Here is a 22,969-nt window from a genome sequence, read left to right on the forward strand (position 1 = left end):
AACAGATGAACTTTCATTTTTTAACTAATTTTTAATAAGTAATGTTTTCACATGGCATGAAATTCAAAGGGAACAAAAAGCATGTAAAATGAAAAGTTAAATCTCGTACTATCTCCCAGGCATCCAGGTCCTCTTGCTGGATAGAGTCTGTCAGAGGTGCGTTTCCCTGCACACGCCAGCAGTTATGTTCTCCTAAGAGTGCAATATCTGCTGCTGCAGGTTTCGAAAGAGTCAGCAGTGGCTTAAGCAAGAGAAAGCACTCTTTTTCCCTTGAGAGCCGATGGCAGAGTTTAACAGGCTTTTTAGACTCAGCTTCTTTCATTTACTCCCGCTCTGTCATCTTCTGCATGTTGACTTACACAACAAGATGGCTGTTGTGGCTTTGGGGCCAGGCAACAAGAGATAAATATCTTCACAGTGACTTTTTAAAGGCAAAGATCCAATCAGACTCGTGTGTCACCATTTACTACGACGTACTAGCCCTTGCGTTGAGTGAATTCACCAAATGGCCATTGTCTTCTGCCATTTTTCCTTTAGAGTCAGGCTGGCCTCGTGTTCTTGGAGAAATGCAGTATCTCCTTCCAGAATACCACCACATGTACAGAGCATGCAGGGAAGATGTCCTTGGGAGATGGCACTTACACCCAGAGGGAACACAGGGTGCAGAGAGAGCAGATTTTTGTTTATCTAACAGCTCTACTGAGATATGCAACTGGCATATAAAAACTGCATATTTACAAATTGTTCAGTGTGGTGAGCTTCAGCAGCTGAGACCATAGGCTTACCCTTCACCACTCAAGCATTCTCAGACCTCTTTAAAATCTTCTTCCCGTCACTATCTGCCATGTCCTGTAGATTCATTTGCCTTTTCCAGAGTTGCATAAGTGCTACCATGTATGACACACTTTTTGTCTAGCTTCTTACGCAGCATAATTTTACTTTGAGAGCCATCATGTTATCTAACATATAATACATATGTATTTGTTTGTTTGTTTGTTTTGTTTTGTTTTGCAGTACTGGGGTTTGAACTCCAGAGTTTGTGCTTGCTAGGCAGGCACTCTGCCACTTAAGCCACAACCCCAGCCTGCCTTATATATTAATAGTGCATTTGTTTATTGGTGAGTAGTATTCCATTAAATGGATGTATTATAATTTGTATATTCATTTTCCTGTTGAAACATTGGGTTGTTTCTGACTTCAGCCTATAATATCACTCAAAGATTGGCTGTGACGAGTTAAAGGTGCATATACTAAAAAACCCCAACACAATCCCTGAAACACAGAAGCCAAAAAGGAAATAAAGCATTTAAAAATTCCAAATGCAGACAGAAAAAGAGAGCAGAGGGTAGTCGAGGCAAACAAAAGTAACAATGAGATGATAGAACTAACCTTATGAAGCTCTGTTAAATTAACAATCCAGATATCCACAGTACGGAGTAGAGGAACTGGGGGTAGAGCGCAGTAGTGGAGCACTTGTGCAAGGCCCTGGGTTCAGTCCACAGCACCAAAAGTAATTTAAATAAATAAATAAATAGCAAAGATTGTCAAATTGAATTTAGACATAAGGCCTAGTTTCATGCATCCATAAGAAACATTTAAATGTATAGACTAATAGGTTAAACCATATCAACATAATAAAAAAATGAGCCAAGATGTCAGTTCCATTCATGAAGAGAACATAACATCATATGGAAAAATAAAAGAGTTGGAATAGTAAAAATAATCCTAAGCAAAAAGAGCAATTACGTACTTCAAATTATACACCAAAGCAGCATGGCACTGGCACAAAAACAGACTGGAAAGACCAGTGGGATAGAACAGAAGAGTCAAAAATAAATGCATATAGCTTTAGCCGTCTCATGTTTGGCAAAGGAACCAAAAAGCATACATTGGAGAAAAGATGGCTTCTTCAACAAATGGAAGACCAAAACCAGACCCATCTCCCACCTGTACAAAATCAACTCAAAATGGATCCAAGATCTCAATATAAGATCTGAAACTTCAAAACTCCCATGAGAAAACACTGAAAAGATACAGGTATAGGCAGGTTTTTGTTTGTTTGGTTTGTTTTTGTTGGTAGTATGGAGTTTGAACTCAGGGCCTCACACTTGCTACACAGGCTTTCTACCACTTGTGTCATTCTGCCATCCCGGCAATTATTTTCTGAATAGGACTTCAGTCGCCCAAGTAATAAGAGCATGAATTGACAAATGGGATTGCATCAAACTTCTTTTTGCATGAAAGGAAATGATTACTAGAATGAAGAGACAACCACAGAATGAGAGAAAATCTTCCCCAGCTATTCAACAGATAAAGGATTAAGATCCAGAAGAACAGCACAATTACCCAATTAATAAATAGGCAAATGAATTGAACAGACAGCTCTCAGAAGTACAAATGGCTAATAAATACATGAAGAAATACTTAACATTCTTTAGCCATAAAGGAAAGACAAATCAAAACTCCGCTGCTTTCTTCTCACCCCAGTTCAATGGCTGTCTTCAAGAAAATAACAAGAAATTCTGATGAGGATACAGGGAAAAGGTAATGCTCCTACACTGTTCATAGGAGTTTAAATTAGTGAAACCACTGGAAATCAGCAGAGAGGTTCATCAAAAATCTAAAAATAGAACTACTCTATGACCCTGTTATACCAGTTGGGCATATAACTAAAGGAGTGTAAATTAACATACAAGAGAGACATGTGCTGCACTGTTCACGGTGCCCAACACCAATGAGTGGATTAAGAAAGTGTGGTACGTGTACACACAATGGAGTGTTACTCAGCCATAAAGAATAATAAAATGACTTCATTTGCAGGGAAAGGGATGGAACTGGAGATAATCATGTTGTGTGAGATAAGCCAAACTGAAAAGGCCAAATAACACATGTGTTCACTCATGTGTGGAATCTAGACCTCAAATGATAACAGTAATAATGGGAAATGAGTCTAAAGGGGGAATCAACAGGAGGTGGGAGGGGGAAAAGAGAAGGTACTGCAGGGTGAATAGGACCAAAGAACATCTCTCGCTCTCACTGCCCCCCTCACTCACATGTGCATCATGAGCCCCACAAAATACTGTTTGAAAAAGGGGAGGGAGGGACTAAGTGAATATAATAGAGGGGTGAACTATTTCAAAGTATACCGTATGCATCTTTGGAATTGTCACAATGCAACCCCTTGTTCTGTTAATACATGCCAATAATTTAAAAAACTGCCTACATACCTAATGGGAAATCCTCAAATACATGGAAACTGAGTAACACATGGGTCTAAAGAAATCAAAGGGGAAAATTTTCTCAGTACTTTGAATCAAAAGAATTTGGGGGATGCAGCTAAAATAGTATTTAGAGAATTGCACTAATTGACTGTATTAGAAATAAAGAAACCTCTAAAAGTATCAGTGTTCTCAGCTTCATTAAGAAACTAGAATGGAGAAAATTAAACACAAATAAGCAGAAAGATACCCTGTCTGAAAGATACCCAAACTGAACGTGATGGTGCACACCAGTCATCCAGTATACACAGAAGACTAGGCAGGATTGCAGTGCACAGCCAGCCTTGGGCAAGAGGCAAAACCCTATCTAAAAAACAACCTCAAAGCAAAAAAGGCTCAGGGCATGGCTCAAGTGATAGAGGACCTGCCTAACAAATGCAGGGCCCTGAACTTAAACCCCAGTGCACAAAACAAAGAAAAAAGTAGCTTGGAGTGAAATACAAACAATCAAGAAAATGAGTAACCTCAAAAGTTGCTCTTTGAGAAGATCAATAAACTTCTAGCTAGAATGATCAGGAAAAAAGGTATGAATTACTAATATAGAAATGAAAGAGCTGACATCAGTCTAGATTCCACAGATATAAGAATGATTTAAGATAAGGGAATACAGCTCTATGCCAATAAATCTGACATTGTAAAAGATCTTTGAAAGAAAAGACCAAAATCAAGCAAAAAAAAAAAAAGGGGAGAGGGGTGTAAAGGAGAAAGATGAAAGGGGAGAATTTAATAAGATGTATCGTAAGCACTTCCATAAATGTCACAATGTACCCCTTGTACAACTATAATATGCTAATAAGAAAAAGGAAAAAAAAGAACAAAAAAAGATAACCTAAGTAGTCTGGTGTCTATTAAGGAAGTTGAATTTCTACTTTCAAACTTCCCACCAAGATGTAAAAATTCCAGGCCCAAGTGACTTCACTGATGAAGGTGAGCAAACATTTTAGGAAGAAATTTGACCACTTTTAGATACAAACTTCTAGAATATTGAAAGTAAAGAATATTACCCATCTAATTCTATGAGGCCACATCAGTATATCCAGATACCAAAATTTGATAATATTTTACAAAAGAAGAAAACTGGGTAATAGTTTTCATGAATATATATAAAGAAACTCCTTTAAAAGTTTTAAGCAGATCAAAAATGGCAATATGGCATGACCTAGGTTTATTCCAGTAATACAGAATTGCTTTAACATCCTAACATCTATCAGTGGGTGCGTGACCAAACCCAGCATCTATCCCTGATAAAAACTCAGCAAAGTAGAAATGGAAAGTATTTGTAAAAACCACACCGTATCATGCTTCACAGTAAAGGCCCTGGTTCAGGTACCCTGTTCAAAGGTGTCCAATCTCATAACTTCTCACTATTACATTGGGATTCTAGCTATAATAATCCCAATAAATAAAGATAAACAAAAAACAGACAACATGACCATTGACGTAGAACATTTGCTGGAACATACAAAAAGACTTCTAGAACAATTAAAATGAATTTAGCAAGGTTGCACAGTACAAGAGCAATATAATTGTATTCATTGAAGCACCAAAAATACTAAATAAAGGGGATAAATCTGAGAAAAGATCTACAAGATCTCTATACCAAAATCTGTAATACATGGCTGAGAGAAACTAAAAGACCACGAATGTTTATGAATTGGAAGGCAATATTGTTACAGTTCCAATTCCCCACCTTGATCCATAATCCCCAACAAGATGCTAAGAAGCTTTTTTCAGGTGCTACTTACAGTTTGGTTCTTATACCCATATAGAAATGCAAAGGACCTAGAATAGCCAAACTCGCTTTCCTGGACACTGGTGGCTCATGCGTGTAATCCCAAATGCTCAGGAGATCAGGAGGATCGCAGTTGGAAACCAGCCTGAACAAATAGTTCTCAAGACCCTATCTTGAAAATACCTGCAACAAAAGGGCTGGTGATGTGACTCAGGGTGTAGGCCCTGAGTTCAAACCCCAGTACCAAAAAAAAGAACAAAATTGGAGGGCTGTCACTACTTGATTTGTAGGCACTGTAATTGAGGCTGTGTGATACTTACAAGAAGATAAGGAATGGGTCAGTGGGACAAGAATAGGTAGCCCAAGGTGGCTAGCCCACCTTGCATGTGGACAACTGTTGGGAGGAGGGGTTGTTGTTTATTTGTTTGTTTTTGACAGTACTAGGGTTTGAACTCAGGGCTCCATGCTTATTAGTCATGCGTTCTATTGCTTGAGCCAAGCCTCCAGTCCAACAACTGATTTTTGATGGAGGTGCAAAGGCAATTCACTGGTGCTGGAACAATGATCTTCGGTTGCAAGGTGACCTTCAGTCAGTCTTCTTACCCTATACTCAGCATTGTCTCACAATGAGTCTTAGGTCTGCGAAACGTGAAGCTAATGCTGCTACAAGAAGATGCAGAGCACCTCTGACGTTGGGACAAGCAGAGATTTCTTAGATTCGTCATCATTAAAGCACAGTACATGAAAAAAGTTAGCTGAACTTCATCGAAATCTAAACCTTTACTCTTCAAGAGACACAAGGGAATAAAAGGACAACGGGGAGACGATTTATTTTGTGTTGTTTGTTTTGGGACAGTTCTCATATGTGTTCTGGCCTGGCCTCAAACTCAGAATCCTCCTGCCTCTGCCTCCAAAGTGCTGGGATTGCAGGCATTTCAGGTACATGCCCAGCTGAGACAAAACATTTAAAATAATAATCTGGTCAGGAACTTGTACATGGAGTTACAAAGTCTCTTTGCCCAATTTAAATTTTTGCAAAAAGACAGGTTGGGAGGATCATGAATTAAGGCCAGCCCAGGCAAAATTAGCCTGAGACCATATCTGCAAACCAAACTAAAGCTGGAGGGCTGGGGCACGGCTCAGTTGTAAGAACCTTTGCTTCACTAGTTCAAGGCCCTGAGTTTAATCCCAAGTACTGCAAAAAAGACAGCCCAGTGTTTTGAATACTCTTAGAAGGTGAAAAGATACTGTAAGGTACAGGATGGCAAGTAAGCAAATGCCAAGATTCTGGGTGGCCTTGGGCACTAGGAAAATGCATGTTTTTCTGTGCACCTGCAGAGGCGTGTGTGTGCACCAGGCATCACACGCTGAGCCAGAGAGCACAGGCAAATGTGATGCAGGTGAAGCCACTGTGACTTTTATGTTGTTGCATGACCTTTAGAATTTCCTGTATTTAGCTGATGGCCAAGGAGCAGCAGTAAGTTCTTCAGTCCTTTTTTTCATAGCTCGGGGAGTACAGACAGTGAAGAAAGTACAGATTCTGAAGAAGAAGATGGAGCAAAACAAGACTTGTTTGAATCCAGTAGTGCTAATACAGAAGATAAAATGGAGGTGGACCTAAATGAACGTAAGTTGCCCCATCCATGCATGTTAGTTACGGTGGTTGAAATTGGGCATTTTTAAAGATAGGGAAAACAGTATCCTGCAGCTTCTGAGGGGTTAGGTGAGCTGAAACACACACTGTGTTATGAACCGCTTGCAGGCTTGAGGTTCCAGGACCAAGCCTCAGGGAAGGAGCAAGGTACTTTTTGATAATGTTGTCTGTGTGAGTCTGGCGAGACATGGCATACTGGATGGTCCCCCCTCTGGCCAGGTGCTGTAGCAGAAGGGGAAAGACCAGAGATTATGCAGATGAAGAAGTAATTATGTCTTGTGGAATTGTAAATGGGGTACACCAGAGGAAGCAACTTAAAAGCTAAAGCAGTTTTAAATGATTTCTTCATAGTTTGCTTATAAACATAGCCCTAAAACTTGTTTATCTATAGTGTGTGTGTGCCCTGCTACTTATTAAGAACACTTGAGTGTGCTAACTTCTAAAAGTTTGGAAAAATGTGTGTGAAAGTACCATATGGGTTGATAAGGGACTTTTCCCCAAGCCTGACCAATTCCCTGACCCCTGGAAGGCCTTTATAACTTTGGTACCTCGTGGGACCACAGAACCAGTCAGGGCCCGAAGTAGTCATCCAGCAAATCCCCACACAATACAGAGCAACAAACTGGCACCAGAGAAGAGAATTGCCCTCCAGCCCTTGCCTCCTCTTCCAACTTCCTGTCTTTGGACAGGACTGTCTTTCTTTTCATGATTTAGTTCAAGTCAGCATATCTGTCTGGTTCCTATGTACTGGGTGCCAGGCAGGTAACAGGAGCCACAGCCTGTGCCTCCAGGGGTTCAGTGCCTGCCATGGGAATAGAGCAGGGTTCTGAGAGAAGAGTGCTGGAGGGCTGAGAGGGGAGCCCAGCTCCACCACCATGGGACCACTAGGGATTAGTCCATTGGAAAAATAGCTCAGAACCCCTGTGTGGCTCAAGAACAGGAAGAGATAGGTTGAGAGGTGGTAAGGCTGGAGGCCAAATCAAGAATTACATTCTAAAGGTTATAGGAAACCCCAAGGACTTGACAGTTATAGCAACAGTGTGAGAACTGGACTAAACATGTGCTGGGGACAGGAAAACTGTTGAGACAGTAGGAGGGCCATGAGGAAGAGTCCAGGTAATGGAGACAGGAGGAGGAGATGGTGTGGATACACCCTAGTCTTTGGGCTCTAGCGTCTGTGTGGTGTATTTTCTTTCAGGTGTGATTTGTAGTGTTTTGTACTGCATCCTCATTGTTATGCAGTAGGTCACTAGAACTTTCCCACCTGCCCATCCTGAGAATCAGCACCCACTTAACAACTCCCATTGCCCCCTGCCTCATCCTCGGGCATCGTTCTCCTCCGTTCTGATGCTATGAATCTGGCCACTCTCAAGCTCATGTAAGCAGAATTAAGCAGTATTTGTTAGTTTTGACTATCTCATTTCATTTGGCACATTGTCCTTAAGGTTCATCCATATTGTAACTGATAAAGGACTCCTCTTCATTGAGTACTCCAGAACTGCAATACTGTGATGGGGTTGGGGATGTGATAAGTGACTTACAGAAGAGACTATAAGCTTGGCTTGCTATGTACCACTGCTGCTGGCACTCAAGAACTGGGAGTGAAGACAGAGATGAGGGGAATCCCCTGGGTGACAGCCACATTTACCCTGACTCCCTTGGGCTCAGCTTAACAGGACACCAGCCTCCTGCTTCCCTGCTACTTGGGAAAGGCTTTCATCATCATATCCAAGGCACATGGGGTCAGCTAGAAGACGAGCCCTATCCTCCCTCCCAGTCTCCATGGCATCTCAAGTCTATGGCCCTCTCAGAGCAGTTTCTCATGTTCTACTGACTCTGGGGAGCTCACTGAGGAGGACTGACCCAGAGTGGTAACAGCAGAGAAGTCCTTTTAGTGTAGCCTGATCCAACTGTGACGTGGAGCTCTTTGAGCCTGGTGGGATGGCTCCAGAACTTTGCATGTGGTGAGCAGGCAAAGTGTCCATCATTGACCGTTTTGTATGTAGCTCTCTATTCTGGTGTAATATTTCTATTGGGAAAACTTCTTCTAGATGAAACTTGCTGAAAGGAACCAGTTTTACAATGCCGTGGGCATTGTCTCCTTGACCTCCATGTGACCGTGCCCTCCCACTCCTACCAGTAATTCGTTAAATTGCTATTTGTTTTTTATCATTGCTAATCTGTTTTTGAACAAGCTTTCCCTTTTCTCCCTTTCTTTCTGTCTTTCTCGTCCATGGGACCTTGCCGTGTTGCCCACGCTGGCACTGAACTCCTGGGCTCAAGTGATCCTCCAGTCTCAGCCTCCCAAGTAGCGGGGGCTATGGGAGAGCACCCACATCCAGCATAAGAAAAAATATCTTGTGTTGCACTAAACTACTGAAATATTTTCCAGATGAAATTTTTCCCCTCATTTTAGCACCCAACTGGTCAGCCAATTTTGATGTCCCGATGGAGACTACCCATGGCACTCCATTAGACTCAGTGGGGTCTGATGTCTGGAGCACAGAAGAGCCAATGCCAACTAAAGAGACTGGCTGGGCTTCTTTTTCAGAGTTCACATCTTCCCTGAGGTGAGTAAGTATGTGCTGTCTTACCAACCTTTTCACAGGACTCAGAGAGTAATGCATGTTCACCATTAGCATATGTTCTTCACCTTAACTTCCCTCTAAGTTGAATATAGTGCATTTTTAGTGTACTGCATTTAAATAAGATTTAAAATCAACATGAGGGAAATAGTGACACAGCTGTGCATCACAAGCAAAACCATTACCATCTTCCTTTGCTCTACTACAGACTGGGTAAAGGAGAGTTCTTGAAGAAAGTGCATCCAGTAGAATGGAGCAGATGGAAGCCCTGGGGCTTTTCCTGCTCTGTCATTGGAATAGGATTGAGAATAGGAATGAGCTCCTGATAGACACCTCTGTGTGGAATGTCACACACATTGCACACAGATTCTCAGATCACTAGATAATATGAGCTTATATTTCACTTGCAGCTAGTCTAGACTAAATTAAGAATGGTGACAGGTATGACTGCCAGTCTTGATATTTATGCTATTCTCTGACAGAAATCTGTCATTTCATAATTTTCCTCAATGATATCAGCATTTTAAGTATTAGTCATGTTTTATTTTTTCTATAAGAAAAACATCAATCACCACCACCCCATTGGAAAGACTTTATTTCTCTCCCTGTTCTAACAAGCAGTGTTTTTAAACAGTCACTGGTGATGCAAGGTAGGACATTCGTTATGAGCCAACAGTCACCAGCTGAGGCCAAAGAGAGGCTAATGCCTGTACTCTCTGTAATAATTCTGTTGAGAGCATTGAGGAAATGTCTCTGAATATTTTGTTTCTTCAGCCCTGCTTAGTCCAGAGCAGCTAAGTATCATCTCTATGACTAGAGGATAAGATCCTTGGTTCCCTAAGAATGTTGTTGAAGCAGCTTACTTCCCTTGAACCCCATACACTGGGTGAATGGGGGTGTGTTACACATGGAAAGGGGGGTGGTGTTTGAAAGAGGAAGTAGTTATCTTCAGTCTCTTGATGTTTTAGTGTTTTCACAACACCAACAGTGGCCATTATTTAGAGGGCCAATGTCTCCAGGCAGTTTGGTTCAAGGTAACAAGGTAAATAAGGGCAGTTATAAAAATAGTTAACCCCATAGATAGAGCTGATACTGGGCCTTGTATCTCTTTGCCATTTAGGCCCTGGGATCCTGGTGATTACAGATAAGAGGTGGGGCATTTTAAACCTGCCTTTACAACCCTTGTTTAGAACTTTGCCCTCTGCCCTCACCTACTGCTCCATGCAGCTGCTTGCACTTACTCCCTGTGTCCCTGGAGTCTGTAACCCGACCACTCCTCACAGGTGCTAACGTCTCCCAAAGAAACCACACTAATTTCAAAAGACTGTGAATAGTGGGGTAACTGAAGGGCACTGCTAACATCTGAATTTTCTTTCTGTTTTCTGAAGCACAAAAGATTCTTTAAGGAGTAGTTCTCCAGTGGAAATGGAAACCAGCACTGAGCCCATGGATCCCCTGACTCCTGGTGTGGCTGCCATGGCAGCACAGCCTGAAGGTGAGTACAGTGCAAGCTGGCGTGCACACACAGGTATGAGAAACCCGACCTCACTCAGGCTTAGGGGCAAAAGGAGCCAGGCAAACCAGATGGTGGCTCTGATGTTCACAGTGCACCTGAGGAGAAGAAACAGTATGTATCATTCCAGAACCATAGTGTGGAGGTCCTAGAAGGAGAAGAGGTCCCTGGTTAGTCCCATCAATGTGCAGAAAAGGAGCCTAAGTACCCCCAAAGGACAATACCTTGGCCTGCAGTACCTAGAATGGGTAAAACCAGAACCAGACACCATACTCCAGCCTGTGCCCATTGCCTCCTAGTACTCGCTTTGCTGAAGCTCATGGCTGTCTAAGCCTCTTCCAGGCTGTCTGCCTAGATTTTCCCTCCTCATGTTCCTGAGCAGACGAAGTGGCCATGGTTGTCTGAATTTCAGGGGGCTGTGTTACCACTCATAATGTTTGCATGTGTTCCTTCATTGCCCCTCAATGGTTTGCAACCTGATGAATAGAGTTTGGGAGGTGGGAGTAAGGGTAAAGGGGAGATGATGGGAGGTGGAAGGATGTGGAGGCAGGGTAATAAGGAAGGAACAAAATAGTGAGTCCTTGGACAAAGAAGGAGGCTATAGGCAAAGGCTACAGGAATAGGGTCTAGGAAAGGAAGAACACCAGTGACTTGTGGGGATTTTATTTGTCATTCAGCATTTGAAATAGAGGCTTCATTTTACTTCATTTGCAGCAGTTCTTTCATAGCTTCACTGGCCCCATTTGATGGGTAAGGAAATTGGGACACAGTTGGTTCCTTGCCCACAGATTGATTACACATCTAGGAATTGGGGGGTACTGGGTTCAAATCCAGAAGTCTGACTTCAGCATGAGCTTATAACCAACATACCATGTGGTTTCCCATTATAGAGCAAAGAAAAGATCCACCAGAATGGCACAAAGAATTGAAAAAATATGAAAACACTTGGATGCAACTGGTCCCCTCTGCCCTGGGCCATAGAGTGGCAGGAGCAGCTGAGTCTGCTGGGAGGAAGCTGCCTATGGAGTGAGCACAGCTGGGAAGGCTGTAGGGGACTTACCCTGATAATGACAATTAATGACCTAGCCCAGCACCCTAGTGAGCATGCAGCAACACCAAGCCATCTCACGCTTATTATTGTCACAAGCAGTAGATGTGACACGGGCAGAAGAGGGCCAACATTGTGTGACCATCAGCTGTGTGCTCTTTCCAGCACCAGGTAGCATGGCCATGGAAGCCAGCTCGGATGGGGAGGAGGATGCCGAGAGTACAGACAAGGTAACTGAGACCGTGATGAATGGCGGCATGAAGGAAACGCTCAGCCTCACTGTAGACGCCAAGACAGAAACTGCCGTCTTCAAAAGGTAACCAGGGCCAGGTCCTCCTGTGCCTTCAGGTTATCAGGAGGAAGGTGGAGAAAAACTTCAGACATGAACATTTTCAGTTTATTCAGATGAGTGTTTTTAGACATTTGCTTGCTATCTTTCTAACATGTCCATAAAACTCAGTAAATCTTAATGGAGAGAGAGTTGAGACCCCTGATGGGCTTTTTTCTGCGTATGTGTACATGCACTGAAGATTGTTTTGAATTGGCATGTTGTTACTCATGGTAGAAACTGAATTTTGTATAGAGCTCAGCCTATCAAAATCAAAGGCTTGGTGTCATACACGCAGAGCATTGTCTCCAGACATCATGTAGCCTGTTGTAATTCAGTGATAGAATGATAGCCTTAAAAACACCACGCTCAATACTTGGAAATTAGTGACTTCACTTGTAAATTCATGGATCAGTAAAGGAGTCAGAATGGAGATGTGAAGCTGTGAGAGGGTAGTAAAGAAGTTGTATCAAGACCATGGACTGCACATAAAGGAGTGATGCTCAGAGCTCCACTTCCCGCAGACCCTAGACCCTTTCCAAGATCACAGAAAGAATGCTCCCGGGTCACCACAAAACAAAACCACAGGACAGCAAAAGTTGATGTGTTGATCAACATTCTTCAGTTAAGAGCTAGCAAATCAAACCCAACAATTTATTCAGTCATGACACTTCAGCGAGAGATACACATTGGTGTGATGTGTGGTATTTATTCCTAAGACTGGAGCATTAGAAGTATTTATTTCACAAATACGAACCAGCCAGTGCAACCTGCAGACACAATGCTTCCTCAGCCCTGTGCCAGTGGTCTTAGCAAATACAGCATAACAAATAAAAGACAGATTTGAAGTAAATAACATTCCCTTGTTTGTAGACTTAGGATTTTCTGCATAGAAAATTGTAATTCAAAATGTAAATAAGTACTGGAATTAATAGGGAAGTTTAGCAAGTCTGGATACATAGAAAAAAATCATTTTGTCCTGTAAACCAATGCAAGATATTCTACCTGTGTCTGTCCTTAACAAAAATGTGAAACCTTATCTAAAATATATGAACTCTTTGAGAGAAGAATTTCAAGACTCAATATAAATAGAGGTTTGCTGTGTCATTAATGGAAAGACATCTTCGGCACTTCTCAACAAATTAATCTATAAAATTAAAAACTTCATCAAAATCCTAACAGTGAGTATCATAAAAATTGATTTTAATATTTATAAAGAAGACCAAAGAGAGCCAAGAAGAACCAAGATCATTTTTGAAGAGAAAAGGTGAGGGCTTCACCATACTAGCTCTCACAGACATTGCATCCTGGCAAAAGTTGAACTTGGAGACCCCTCCACTGCCTGAACGTGGCACATGTCAGATTCTTGCAAGTCAGGAAAGAGTGGACTAGTGAATAATGACTATCCACTTGAGAGGAGAGCATAATTGAGCCTCTTTTCTCAATATAAATATGAGAAGTATAACCACACAACTTTTAGAAGACAGCATAAGAAAATATCTTTGCAATTTGAGTGTACAGTTTCTGGGTTTTCTTAACTATAACAGGCCAACCCATAAAGGAAAATATTGATATGCTTATTCAGTTTCTAATATTGCAAAAAACACTAAAATTAAGTCAAGCCACAATCAACAAAGAACCAGTAGTCAGGATATGGATGTTGATATATCAGTAAGGAGAGGATCTAATTTTTTAAAGATAGGTGTTTAAAGCACCTCTCTGTGGAGGAAAACAAGTAACAAACCAAATCCACCTTAAGTAAGTGTGGCTTGTCAATTACAATGTAGTTAAATGCAGTGCTGTTCCATTCATATAAGTCTGTTAATTCCTGCCTTACAAAAAAGAGAACAAGATTATTTTATGAGGGCAATGAGGTCTGCATTCCGAAAGCAGATAAGGTTACAGAAAAACCTTATACAGGTATAAGGTATTTGCTAACTGGATCCAAAATTAAAACATTCACTTGGGGTTTATCCTGAAATGTAGGGTTGGTTCAATGTCAGAAAAATCTGTTGGTGTAATCTCCAGACATTAGACTCCAGACTGAAAGTTACTTGATTTTTCAATAGGGTTCTATACTTATACACAATTAAAACTCGGAGCCAACTAGTAACAGAAGTGAATTTCTTTAATTTGGTAAAAATTAAATCCAAAATGCAGTAGAAATTACACTTAACAAAGAAATTTTAGGTGCATCCACTTTGAGATAAGGGTTCACTTCACATACACAGGTAGTGCTGGGAGGGAAAGAAAGTGAGGTGGAGACAATGGTTAGGAGGAGAGCAGAGCAACTGTGACTTTGGCTATGACCAGCCACAGCCAACTCAGCAGCAATGCTTGTGCCTCACAAGAAGCCAGCAAAACTGGTGGACGAAAAAGTAGCCCTTCTCTACATCAGTGCTAAACAATTAGAACATATACTAAAAAGCAGGGCACCACTGACATCCAAAATATATCAGTCTATACAATTAGAAATTATGATGTAGGTCTGTAGAGAGAACTTGAAGGTGACCTGACCTGTGGAGACAGTGCCACAGAGACAGCTACCACCATCAGATTAGCCTTGAAGTTTAGTACAGTCCAAATCAAAATGTCAGTGGGGTTTTTGGAGGGAATTTGAAAAACATACCCTAAAACTTAAGTGGGAAAAATAAGGTTCCCAACTTGCTTAGAAAACCAAAGGGACAATTAAGTAACAGACCCAACTCTGCCAAGCATTCAGTCATGCTGCAGAAGTCATAGTCGTTTAAGCACTGTGATGTTAGCATACACAGGGCAAGGGCCAGTGTGATAGAAGAGAGAGAAATTGGGAGTGGGGGGAGGGGCTGGGGGTGTAGCTCAGTGGTGGAACACTTAAATAGCATGCACAAGACCCTAAGTCCCATCCCTCGCACCATTTAAAAAAAAAAAAACTGGCTCACATGGCAAAAGTGTAGCCAGAGCCTACCTAGTGTACATTCTAAAATAACTCCAGGAGGATTCAGAAGAGTTAAGAGCAAACGTGTACATGTGTCCTGCGCGCCAGGCCCTGTGCTCTCAACCCTTCCCCATATGTTTACTTATTTCTCTTGGAACCCTATAAGATGAGTATCATCCCCACCTTCCTGATGAGGAAACTGAGGCATCAGTTAACTGATATGGCCAAAGTCTTATGGTAATTAATAGAAGAAAATGTAGAATATATTTTTAACCTATGGGCAGAAAAGGGCTTCATTTCCAAAAAAAAATTTCAGGACGGGGCATAGTGGCTTACTCTTCCAACCCAGCTATTTGGGAGGCAGAAATAGGACTGTAGTCGAAGACAAAAGTGCAAGACCCTATCTGAAACAAACTAAAGCAAAAAGGACTGGGGACTTGGCTCAAGTGATAGGGCACTTGCCTAGCAAGTGAGAGGCCCTGAGTTCAGATCACAGCAGAGAAAGAGAATTCATAATCAGAAACTGTAATACAAAGAATAAGATTATATTGAAGTTAAGAATTTGTTTGATGAAATACCATAGACAAAATTAAGAGGCATATAGCTAACTTAAAAATATAGGACCTAAATCAATAAGAGACTTGACATTTGATGTTCAAGGAATTCCTATAAACCAGTAAGAAAAAAAAAACCTGAATCAAAAATGGGCACAAGAACTAGGTGCTGGTGGCTCATACTTATAATCCTAGCTACTGGGAGGGCAGAGATCAGGAGGTTCAGAGCCTGGGGCAAATAGTAGTTGTGAGACCCTATCTCAAGAAAACCCATCACATAAAAGGGCTGGTGGAGTGGCTCAAGATATAGGCCCTGAGTTCAAACCCCAGTGCTGCCCCTCAAAATGGGTAAAAGATGGCAATTTACAGAAAAGTAAACCAAGTGAAGAGATGACTCCCACTCACACATCATCAGCAAGTGTGTTGGCAGCATAAACATTCCGTGTTTATTTGACCTGTTGGACGTCATGCTGAGTCCTGATGGGGAAATGGAGTTTCCAAAACCAGTGGGCAACTAGTGGATAAACTAGGTGGTTACTGTGGATAGTAGGAGGGGATTCTTTACTGAGAGAAAGGTGGATGGCCCAGTAAGAATTGGAGGCAAAGAAATGTGGATCTGGAGAAATCTGGGGCCAACTTGTTCCCCGTAGGCTCAAGACCAACCCTTCCACATAGAAAAAAGAAAGCTGGCCCAGAATTTTCCTCTTCTGGATGTGCAGCCCTAAGAAATGTCCAAACAGACTCATTAGGAGCCCTGGATGGTGATGTTAATTTCAGCATTGGGTTCAGAGGCCTGGAGTTGGGGTGTGCATTGCTTTGGGGAGCCAGGCATTGAGATAGGTGCATTCTGTGGGCGTAGTGCCACACTTAGCAGGAGCAAAGGTGCTAAGTCCAAAGAAACGACAGTTGAATGCTACATGGCTTGGAATACATGTATGCAAATGACTGTTTTACAAAAATTACAGTGATAAGCACATTGGATCATTTGCTTTCAGTGGAAGAGTTTAAAAATACAACAAGGTGGCCTGGGGGTGTGGCTCAAATGGTAGAATGCCTGACTAACAAGCACAAGGCCCTGAGTTCAAATCCTAGTACCGGGGATGGGGAGGGTGCTTGGGGACTGTAACGAGGGGTTGGAACATAGCTCAGTGATGTAGCATGTGCTTAGCATGCATGAGGCCCTGCAGAATAAACGAAGTAATGACTTAAGTAATTCAGATTGTTACCAAATCATTAGATTTTATTTTGTTTTCCTACTTACAAATTTCATGGAACCATCTGGAAGCCATCCAAGATACTGTCCTAAAATTAGCAAATCCAGGGCAAGACTTGGCTGTGAAAATGATGGGCCTGGGGGGAAGGCCATCTTTTGCCATTTCAATTGTGTGAAAGTAGGAATCCAGGCATACCTGGCAGAGTCAGGAAAGTATCTACTATTCTCTAACCAAGAACCACCCCTGTTCTATTCCCTGAAGTCCCCTGTGCCCTTGGGGTCAGCTTTCATCTGCTCTTCTCCTTCCACTTTTTCTTCATGGTGTGTGCACTTTGCACAGTTGATGGAGGGCATCTCGAGAAGTCTTTAAGTCTGGCTTGTGCAGCAGGGTTTCTTCAGACTGCGGTTTCCAGCCAGCAGTCAGGAGCAGTCCCTGAGAGCACAAGACTTACACCAGAGACTTGCTCCTTTAGATAGGCTCACTTGACACCTCCACCGACTGCGGCTTGTTCATGTGCAGTTGTCAGCATGTTCCCCTTCCTCATTTCTAGGAGAATTCTGACATCCTTGTACATTTCTTTTTCTGTTTTGCACACTTGGCCTCAGAGTGCTGAAATCCTATCGGTATGTGCGGTAATACAGGACCGTTCCTGCTCAGACGCAGCCACATTACATTGTCCCTCTCTCAGATTCCCGCCTGCGTGTGGCCCTTTCCTTTCATGGTTCCCCAGTCACCATCTGTGTGTTTGTGCTCCTTCTACCCTGAGCATGCTCAGCCCCAGGGCTTGCCCATGAGAGTCATGACTTCAGAGCCATTTGCATGTGACCTCATACTCTGGCACCTGGGTGCTGTTTCTGACATGCGATGTACTTGTCATCCTCTCTCCTGTAGTGAAGAAGGAAAACTGTCTACCTCTCAAGATGCTGCTTGTAAAGAAGCGGACAGCCCTGAGCCTGTAGAGGTGAAGTGTGCAGTCCCCCGGCTCCCCAGCAGCAGTCCCGAGCAGAGGTAATTGCCCTGCTACCCAGCATGCCCTCCCAGGCTTTGCCTGCCTTCACTTGGTGTCTTCTGGGTGGTGGAAGGGGAATGGGCAACCAGGAGATGGGGGCCTAGAGGGTCTTACAGCTGTGCCCAAGCCTTCGGCAGCATTCATTTCTCAGTCCTGACAGCAATTAGGGGCCCCAGCCTTGAGTGCCTGATCCAGAGGCTGGCTTCAAGGAGTTCCTGGGAAGGGAAGACTTGCTCAGGCCCCCAGTGCCCATGCTCTTGTGAGGCTGAGTTGCAAATTAATCAGCCCCTCCAGGATCGGAGTCCTCAGTGCCCCTGTATAACCTCCCGGCAGATCTCAGGGCCTGTTTTCCCATGGCCATGCCCACGTGGTACCAGGAAGCTTCCCTGAGGCCCTTTCCCAGCCCTTATATGAGTCCCTGTGGGGTTGATCTTGTCTTGATTAAGTGTGACAACCCCACTGCCAGAGCCGTGTGATTTGGAACGTGGTGTTTTCTTTCTAGTCACCTTTTGCTTAGACTGAGCCAGTGGTCTGAAGGGATAAGCCAAAGCGTCAGCCGCCGAGGGCCGGCAACCGGGCCATACACACGGCCTCGCAGGTAGAGCCAGGTGGCCTCAGGTGCACCGGAGCCCACGCCAGAAGATGAATGACGATTTGCCCCTGGACACAAGGAACTTTGTTCAGCACCTCCCAGTTATCTAAGATTGTATATTCCTTCCGTAAGGAATAAAGTGACCTTTAAAGCAATCTCATAGACGTTGTATTTTCCCGCTGGCCGTACTCCCCCAAAGGGTTCAGGCATCCTACAGAACACAACCAGCTGGAGCCAGCAGGGGGCCCTCTCTCCTCACGGATCTGAAAACTACTATTCATGGCATAGCAAGCCCAGTTTTTGTTCCTCTCCTAGAAATTCTAGCCAAAATGAGAACTTTGGTTTTGTGACCAAAATTGTTTTGCGTATTAAATTAATCATAATAACTATTTGAGCATGTTTGCTCTCGCAATGGCTTTGGGAGGGAAGGCAGGTGACCCTGGGGTTCGGGGCATCAGCCCAGCTGCAGCTGTGTTTCTGAGGGCTTGGGGAAACCTCTTTCCTGGGGTTTTCAGCATCTGTTTTTTAAATGGTCCTTTGTAGATCCCAGTCAGTTACATCGCCTCCCTCACTGCCTGTTAATTTAGTCTATGTAGAGGGCTGCCTAGGAGGCAGGACAGTAATCCTGGTCTGTCCCAGTTTGGAGCAGTTGCTCTGGCAGTTTGTTCTTGATTTCACTGACATACATGATACAGGAAACTGGGGTTGCTTTCTGAGCCTCTGCTTGCTCTGCTGTCTGGCTGGAAACACAAGGGAGGAAGAGCTCTGTCCTCCAGTCTGCAGGATGGGGTGGTGGAGGAAAAAGCTGAGCAGTGGAAGAGGAGAGGCAGCACTTGGGTCTTGCATTTATCCATCCATCCATCCTCTGCCCAGCTCGTCTAGAGCAATGGCCCCTGGCAGCTGGTGCAGAGCACTAGCAGGTGCCCAACAACTTAGGGCACATAAGGAACGTGTTCGGGAGGAGGCAGTGAGGCTGAGTGCAGGAGTAAGGGCCAGCAGCGCACATTAGATGGTGGGTGAAGCCTCTCTGGACAGGTGGTACTGAGCTGGTGTGAGGGGAAGTGGAAAATAAGTGTTCTGATGCTTCCCATTTGGGTTTTAAGCCATTTGTGGCAGTATAGAAGATTGAAGACCGACAGTCTTCCCCAAATGCTTCCTACAACACTCTGCTGCCACAGTCCTATGGATACCGAGCACACTGTTTGCTATGAACTGGAAGATTTTCATGGCCAAAAGATCTCGCTTCACTGCTGCTCACTCTGCTGCTGTCTGTGTCAGCCAGAGTGCAAGTGCTTTGCGTACACTATGCACTTAACAAGGCCGTGGGTTGGAGGGGTTAGTGTGTGTCCCCGCCCCCATCCTTTTGCAGAGGAGAAAATGGAGCTAAGAGGGGTTAAGATATTTGCTTAGAAGCACACAGTTTGTGAATGGCGAAGGCAGGGTCCGCACGCAGTTCTGTCTGGTTCCAGAACTCTTAGTCCCTGTGTCTGATAGACTAAAGCACTATCATGTTAAAGTAGAGTGTAGCGTGTATGGAGCAGACTTCTCGCCTCGGTTCCTGTGATAACTGGCAGGGATCAGGTATGAAAGCAGTCTAGTCGAGTTTTTGAATGCTAGTAAAAAGCACTTGTATACTTCCCAGCCACAGCTACAAGCACCCCTTCCCGAGACTACTTTTGTCACTTTGTTTATATACTGTCCCACCTTTTCTTCCTTTCCAATTTTCAGCCTGACATTTGCTTTGTGGGAATATATTCAAGTATTTTCAACATTTGGTCCTTCCCCACCCACCTTTCCCAGTAGCACACTCCTGCTTTTTGAGTAAATTTTACGTGGGTTCCACTGAACGGGGCAAATGAAAGTTTTCTGAAGGAACGGAGCCTAGCAAGGCTTCTGCTACTCTGTAGTCCTTGCTAATCAGCGTTTTCTGCCCTGGGAGCTTGGGGTAGGGAGGGAAGGAGAGAAGTTCATTCTCCCCTCTCTGTTTCAAGTGCCTCAGGTGTCTGTCTCTTACTCTGTAGGACTGAGCAGCCAAATGTGCCAGGTGACACATCAGTCAATGGCCCTGTATGATGAGTGATGTTTGCTGCTGCTGACTGAGGACTGCAGGCCACCACCCAGAGGCTCTGGAGGGGTCATCTGGAGCCACTAAACCGCCACTGCTGCACTCACTCTGCAAGGGATCAGGACCAGCAACCTTTATATTCTAGATTCTAAGACATTGTACAGAGAAATTCAGAAGTGTAAAAATATTGCACATTGACAAATACCAAGAATTTTTGCGTATGTTTATATTGTACTGTTGGAAATAATGGGTAGCCTGTGAAATAAGATCTTGCCGCCCGTGTAAGAATAGTGGTAATACTAGAGTTAAGATGGCTGCAAGGCTAGTTTTATAAAAGTGAACACAGAGCTATGGTATTTGAAACTCTTTGACAATGATTAGTGTGACCAAAGTATTAGGCAGTTTTCATACCCTCACCTTGTACAAAATTCTGAACTCGCTTTTCTTCCAGGCTTGGCGAGGAGTTGCAGAGCTGAGCTGCTCTGTGCGTGTCATTTTGGTGGTTCTAACTTACAAAAGTGATTTTGAATAAGAAATATTGGGTGTTCTTTTTATAACCAGTTTTTGATTGGTAATTGTTTTCTGTATTGTTTAAAACGGATCAAAAATGTAAGTCTCTTGGTAGAGATTAAGTATTTATTGCTACGGCTTAGCTGATAAATTGATGTTATTGTAAAGCCATATGTTCTGTTAAAGTCTTGTTTGCTTGAAACCGATTCTTCCTACAGGTGAAACACTAGAACATTGGAGTGGACATGGCTGTGGTTTGGGCTTTATTTTGTTTTTTGTTTGGTTTTGATAGTTCATCTGCCTTTTAACCCATTCACCAAAATTTACCTTGTTTAACAAGCATCACCAACGACCGTTTCAGAGTGGTCTTCACACTTCCCTCCCTAAATCACTTGAGGCAGGTCGGCTGAGAAAAGCTCGTGCTGCAAATGGAATTGGAGTGTGTTCACCTGCGGCTGGTGTTTTAAAGCTAGAAATCAAAATCCAGCCCTCCGCATGTTCCTCGTCTGACTGTACCGTGTGAGGTTTTCACTCGTAAATTCTAAACCAGTGTATTTTTTTTAGAGCTGGTTTGTGTATATATATAGTGATGATGGATACTAATTCAATGTAATTTATAATTTTCTATGTCAATATAAAAATACATCACAGCCTTCTCCAACAGCTGAAGCAATATTACTGCATATTGCCGTACCGTCTGGTGAAAGGGTTAGATCACTTCACCTCTTGCACTTTTAGATGCAAATCAGTTTTTCATTTCTGTAATAGAAAATTATTCACGTATTTTTACATTGTTTGTTTTTCCTGACCAGTATTTAAAACCAAAAGGATATTCTGAAAAATGGCCAACGAATTTTTTAGAAACAGCATCCCAAGCAGCGTGCCTAAACATTACATTGCATATGGAAATAAAAGAATCAAATGTGTGGTGCCTTATTCCTTATTTCCCATCCACTCCAGGTAGTGAGTGCAGAAACTTCTGAAGCCACCAGGGCACAGGAACCGGGGCCCACAGGGCCTGGGCACGCCCCTCAGCACCCTCTTTCTGTTGGGAGTGCCTCCCAGGAGACTGTCCTCATGCAATTCTCCTCTAGGACCTGGCACTTTCAGAGGATGGGGCTCTTGCTGCTTGACTCAGGGATACCTGACCCGCAGGGCCTCAGATTGCTGATGGACGGTGTGCTTGCCTCACCTGGTAGCTAGCCCTGCTGGCCATGGCCAAGACTTGGCCCCTGTGGTGGCCCACCTGCCTCCACCCTTTGGATCTGGTTGGCCTCTCCATCCCACCCAAGGTGACACCATGTCTCACTTTGCCCCGCTTTCTGCTAGGAATGAGTATTTGGGGGTTGCCTTTGGGGCAGGAGTTGGGTTTGCTCATTGAAGGTGACAGGGAAAGGACGTGAGGATGGGAAGAAGCAGGCCTGTCGGCTGAAGGCTGCCAGCCCGCCACAGTGAGTTCCCACTCCTTTAGTCGTAATTGCTGTGTACTGGCCATATGAATTGCAAGACTAACGGATGTCTACCATACCTGTATTAAAAATAACAAAAATAAAGCCTGATTCTTTGTTTCTATAGATCTCTTGTACCTTTCATGGTTTAGAAGCCAGACATGGTGCAGGGCTGAGCAAGTGAACCACCTCTGGCTTTAAGGGCTTTTCCTGAGTTCTGTAATCCAGCTGCTGCAGAAAGGCCCAGCTTTGCCAAGAGACTGATATCTGCAGCCCCTGGGGTCATTTCCCCACTGGCCCTGCCCCACGCTCCTGGAGCGATCAGGGCCTGCCTGACACAAGTGTTCCATACGTGGTCGCTGCAGGTACTGCCAGCAGCTCCCACCTGGAGACACACTGGTCTTAGTGTATCACCTCCCAATGTTGCACTCTCTTACCTTCAGATAGCTCTGTAGTGACACCATTTCTCAGGTATTTCATCATTCTTTAGACATGCCAAGTTAGGAGGGGTGGTACACATGT

At 43.5% G+C, this 22,969-nt stretch overlaps 1 protein-coding gene and 1 pseudogene across 21 annotated transcripts in view; both read left to right on the forward strand.

Annotated features, from left to right (window-relative positions):
- Positions 1-22,573, forward strand: part of Ppp6r3 (protein phosphatase 6 regulatory subunit 3) — a 129,027-nt gene extending 106,454 nt beyond the window's left edge. For 10 of the 21 annotated variants that reach the window (XM_074050511.1, XM_074050480.1, XM_074050535.1 and 7 more), the window contains 7 exons: positions 6,516-6,637; positions 9,081-9,234; positions 10,638-10,744; positions 11,976-12,126; positions 17,429-17,446; positions 17,715-17,831; positions 18,335-18,579. In XM_074050511.1, the coding sequence (XP_073906612.1) occupies positions 6,516-6,637; positions 9,081-9,234; positions 10,638-10,744; positions 11,976-12,126; positions 17,429-17,446; positions 17,715-17,831; positions 18,335-18,434 (769 nt within the window). In that variant the 3' untranslated portion in view covers positions 18,435-18,579. Of the gene's footprint in view, positions 1-6,515; positions 6,638-9,080; positions 9,235-10,637; positions 10,745-11,975; positions 12,127-17,428; positions 17,447-17,714; positions 17,832-18,334; positions 18,580-20,445 lie in introns of those variants that run through there. The other 11 variants (XM_074050546.1, XM_074050574.1, XM_074050595.1 and 8 more) reach the window with 3 other exon arrangements.
- Positions 16,167-16,284, forward strand: LOC141416628 (small nucleolar RNA SNORA38; annotated as a pseudogene).
- Positions 22,574-22,969: the final 396 nt, after the last annotated feature.

The sequence above is a fragment of the Castor canadensis genome, chromosome 1, assembly GCF_047511655.1.
Source record: "Castor canadensis chromosome 1, mCasCan1.hap1v2, whole genome shotgun sequence".
NCBI lineage: Eukaryota > Metazoa > Chordata > Mammalia > Rodentia > Castoridae > Castor > Castor canadensis.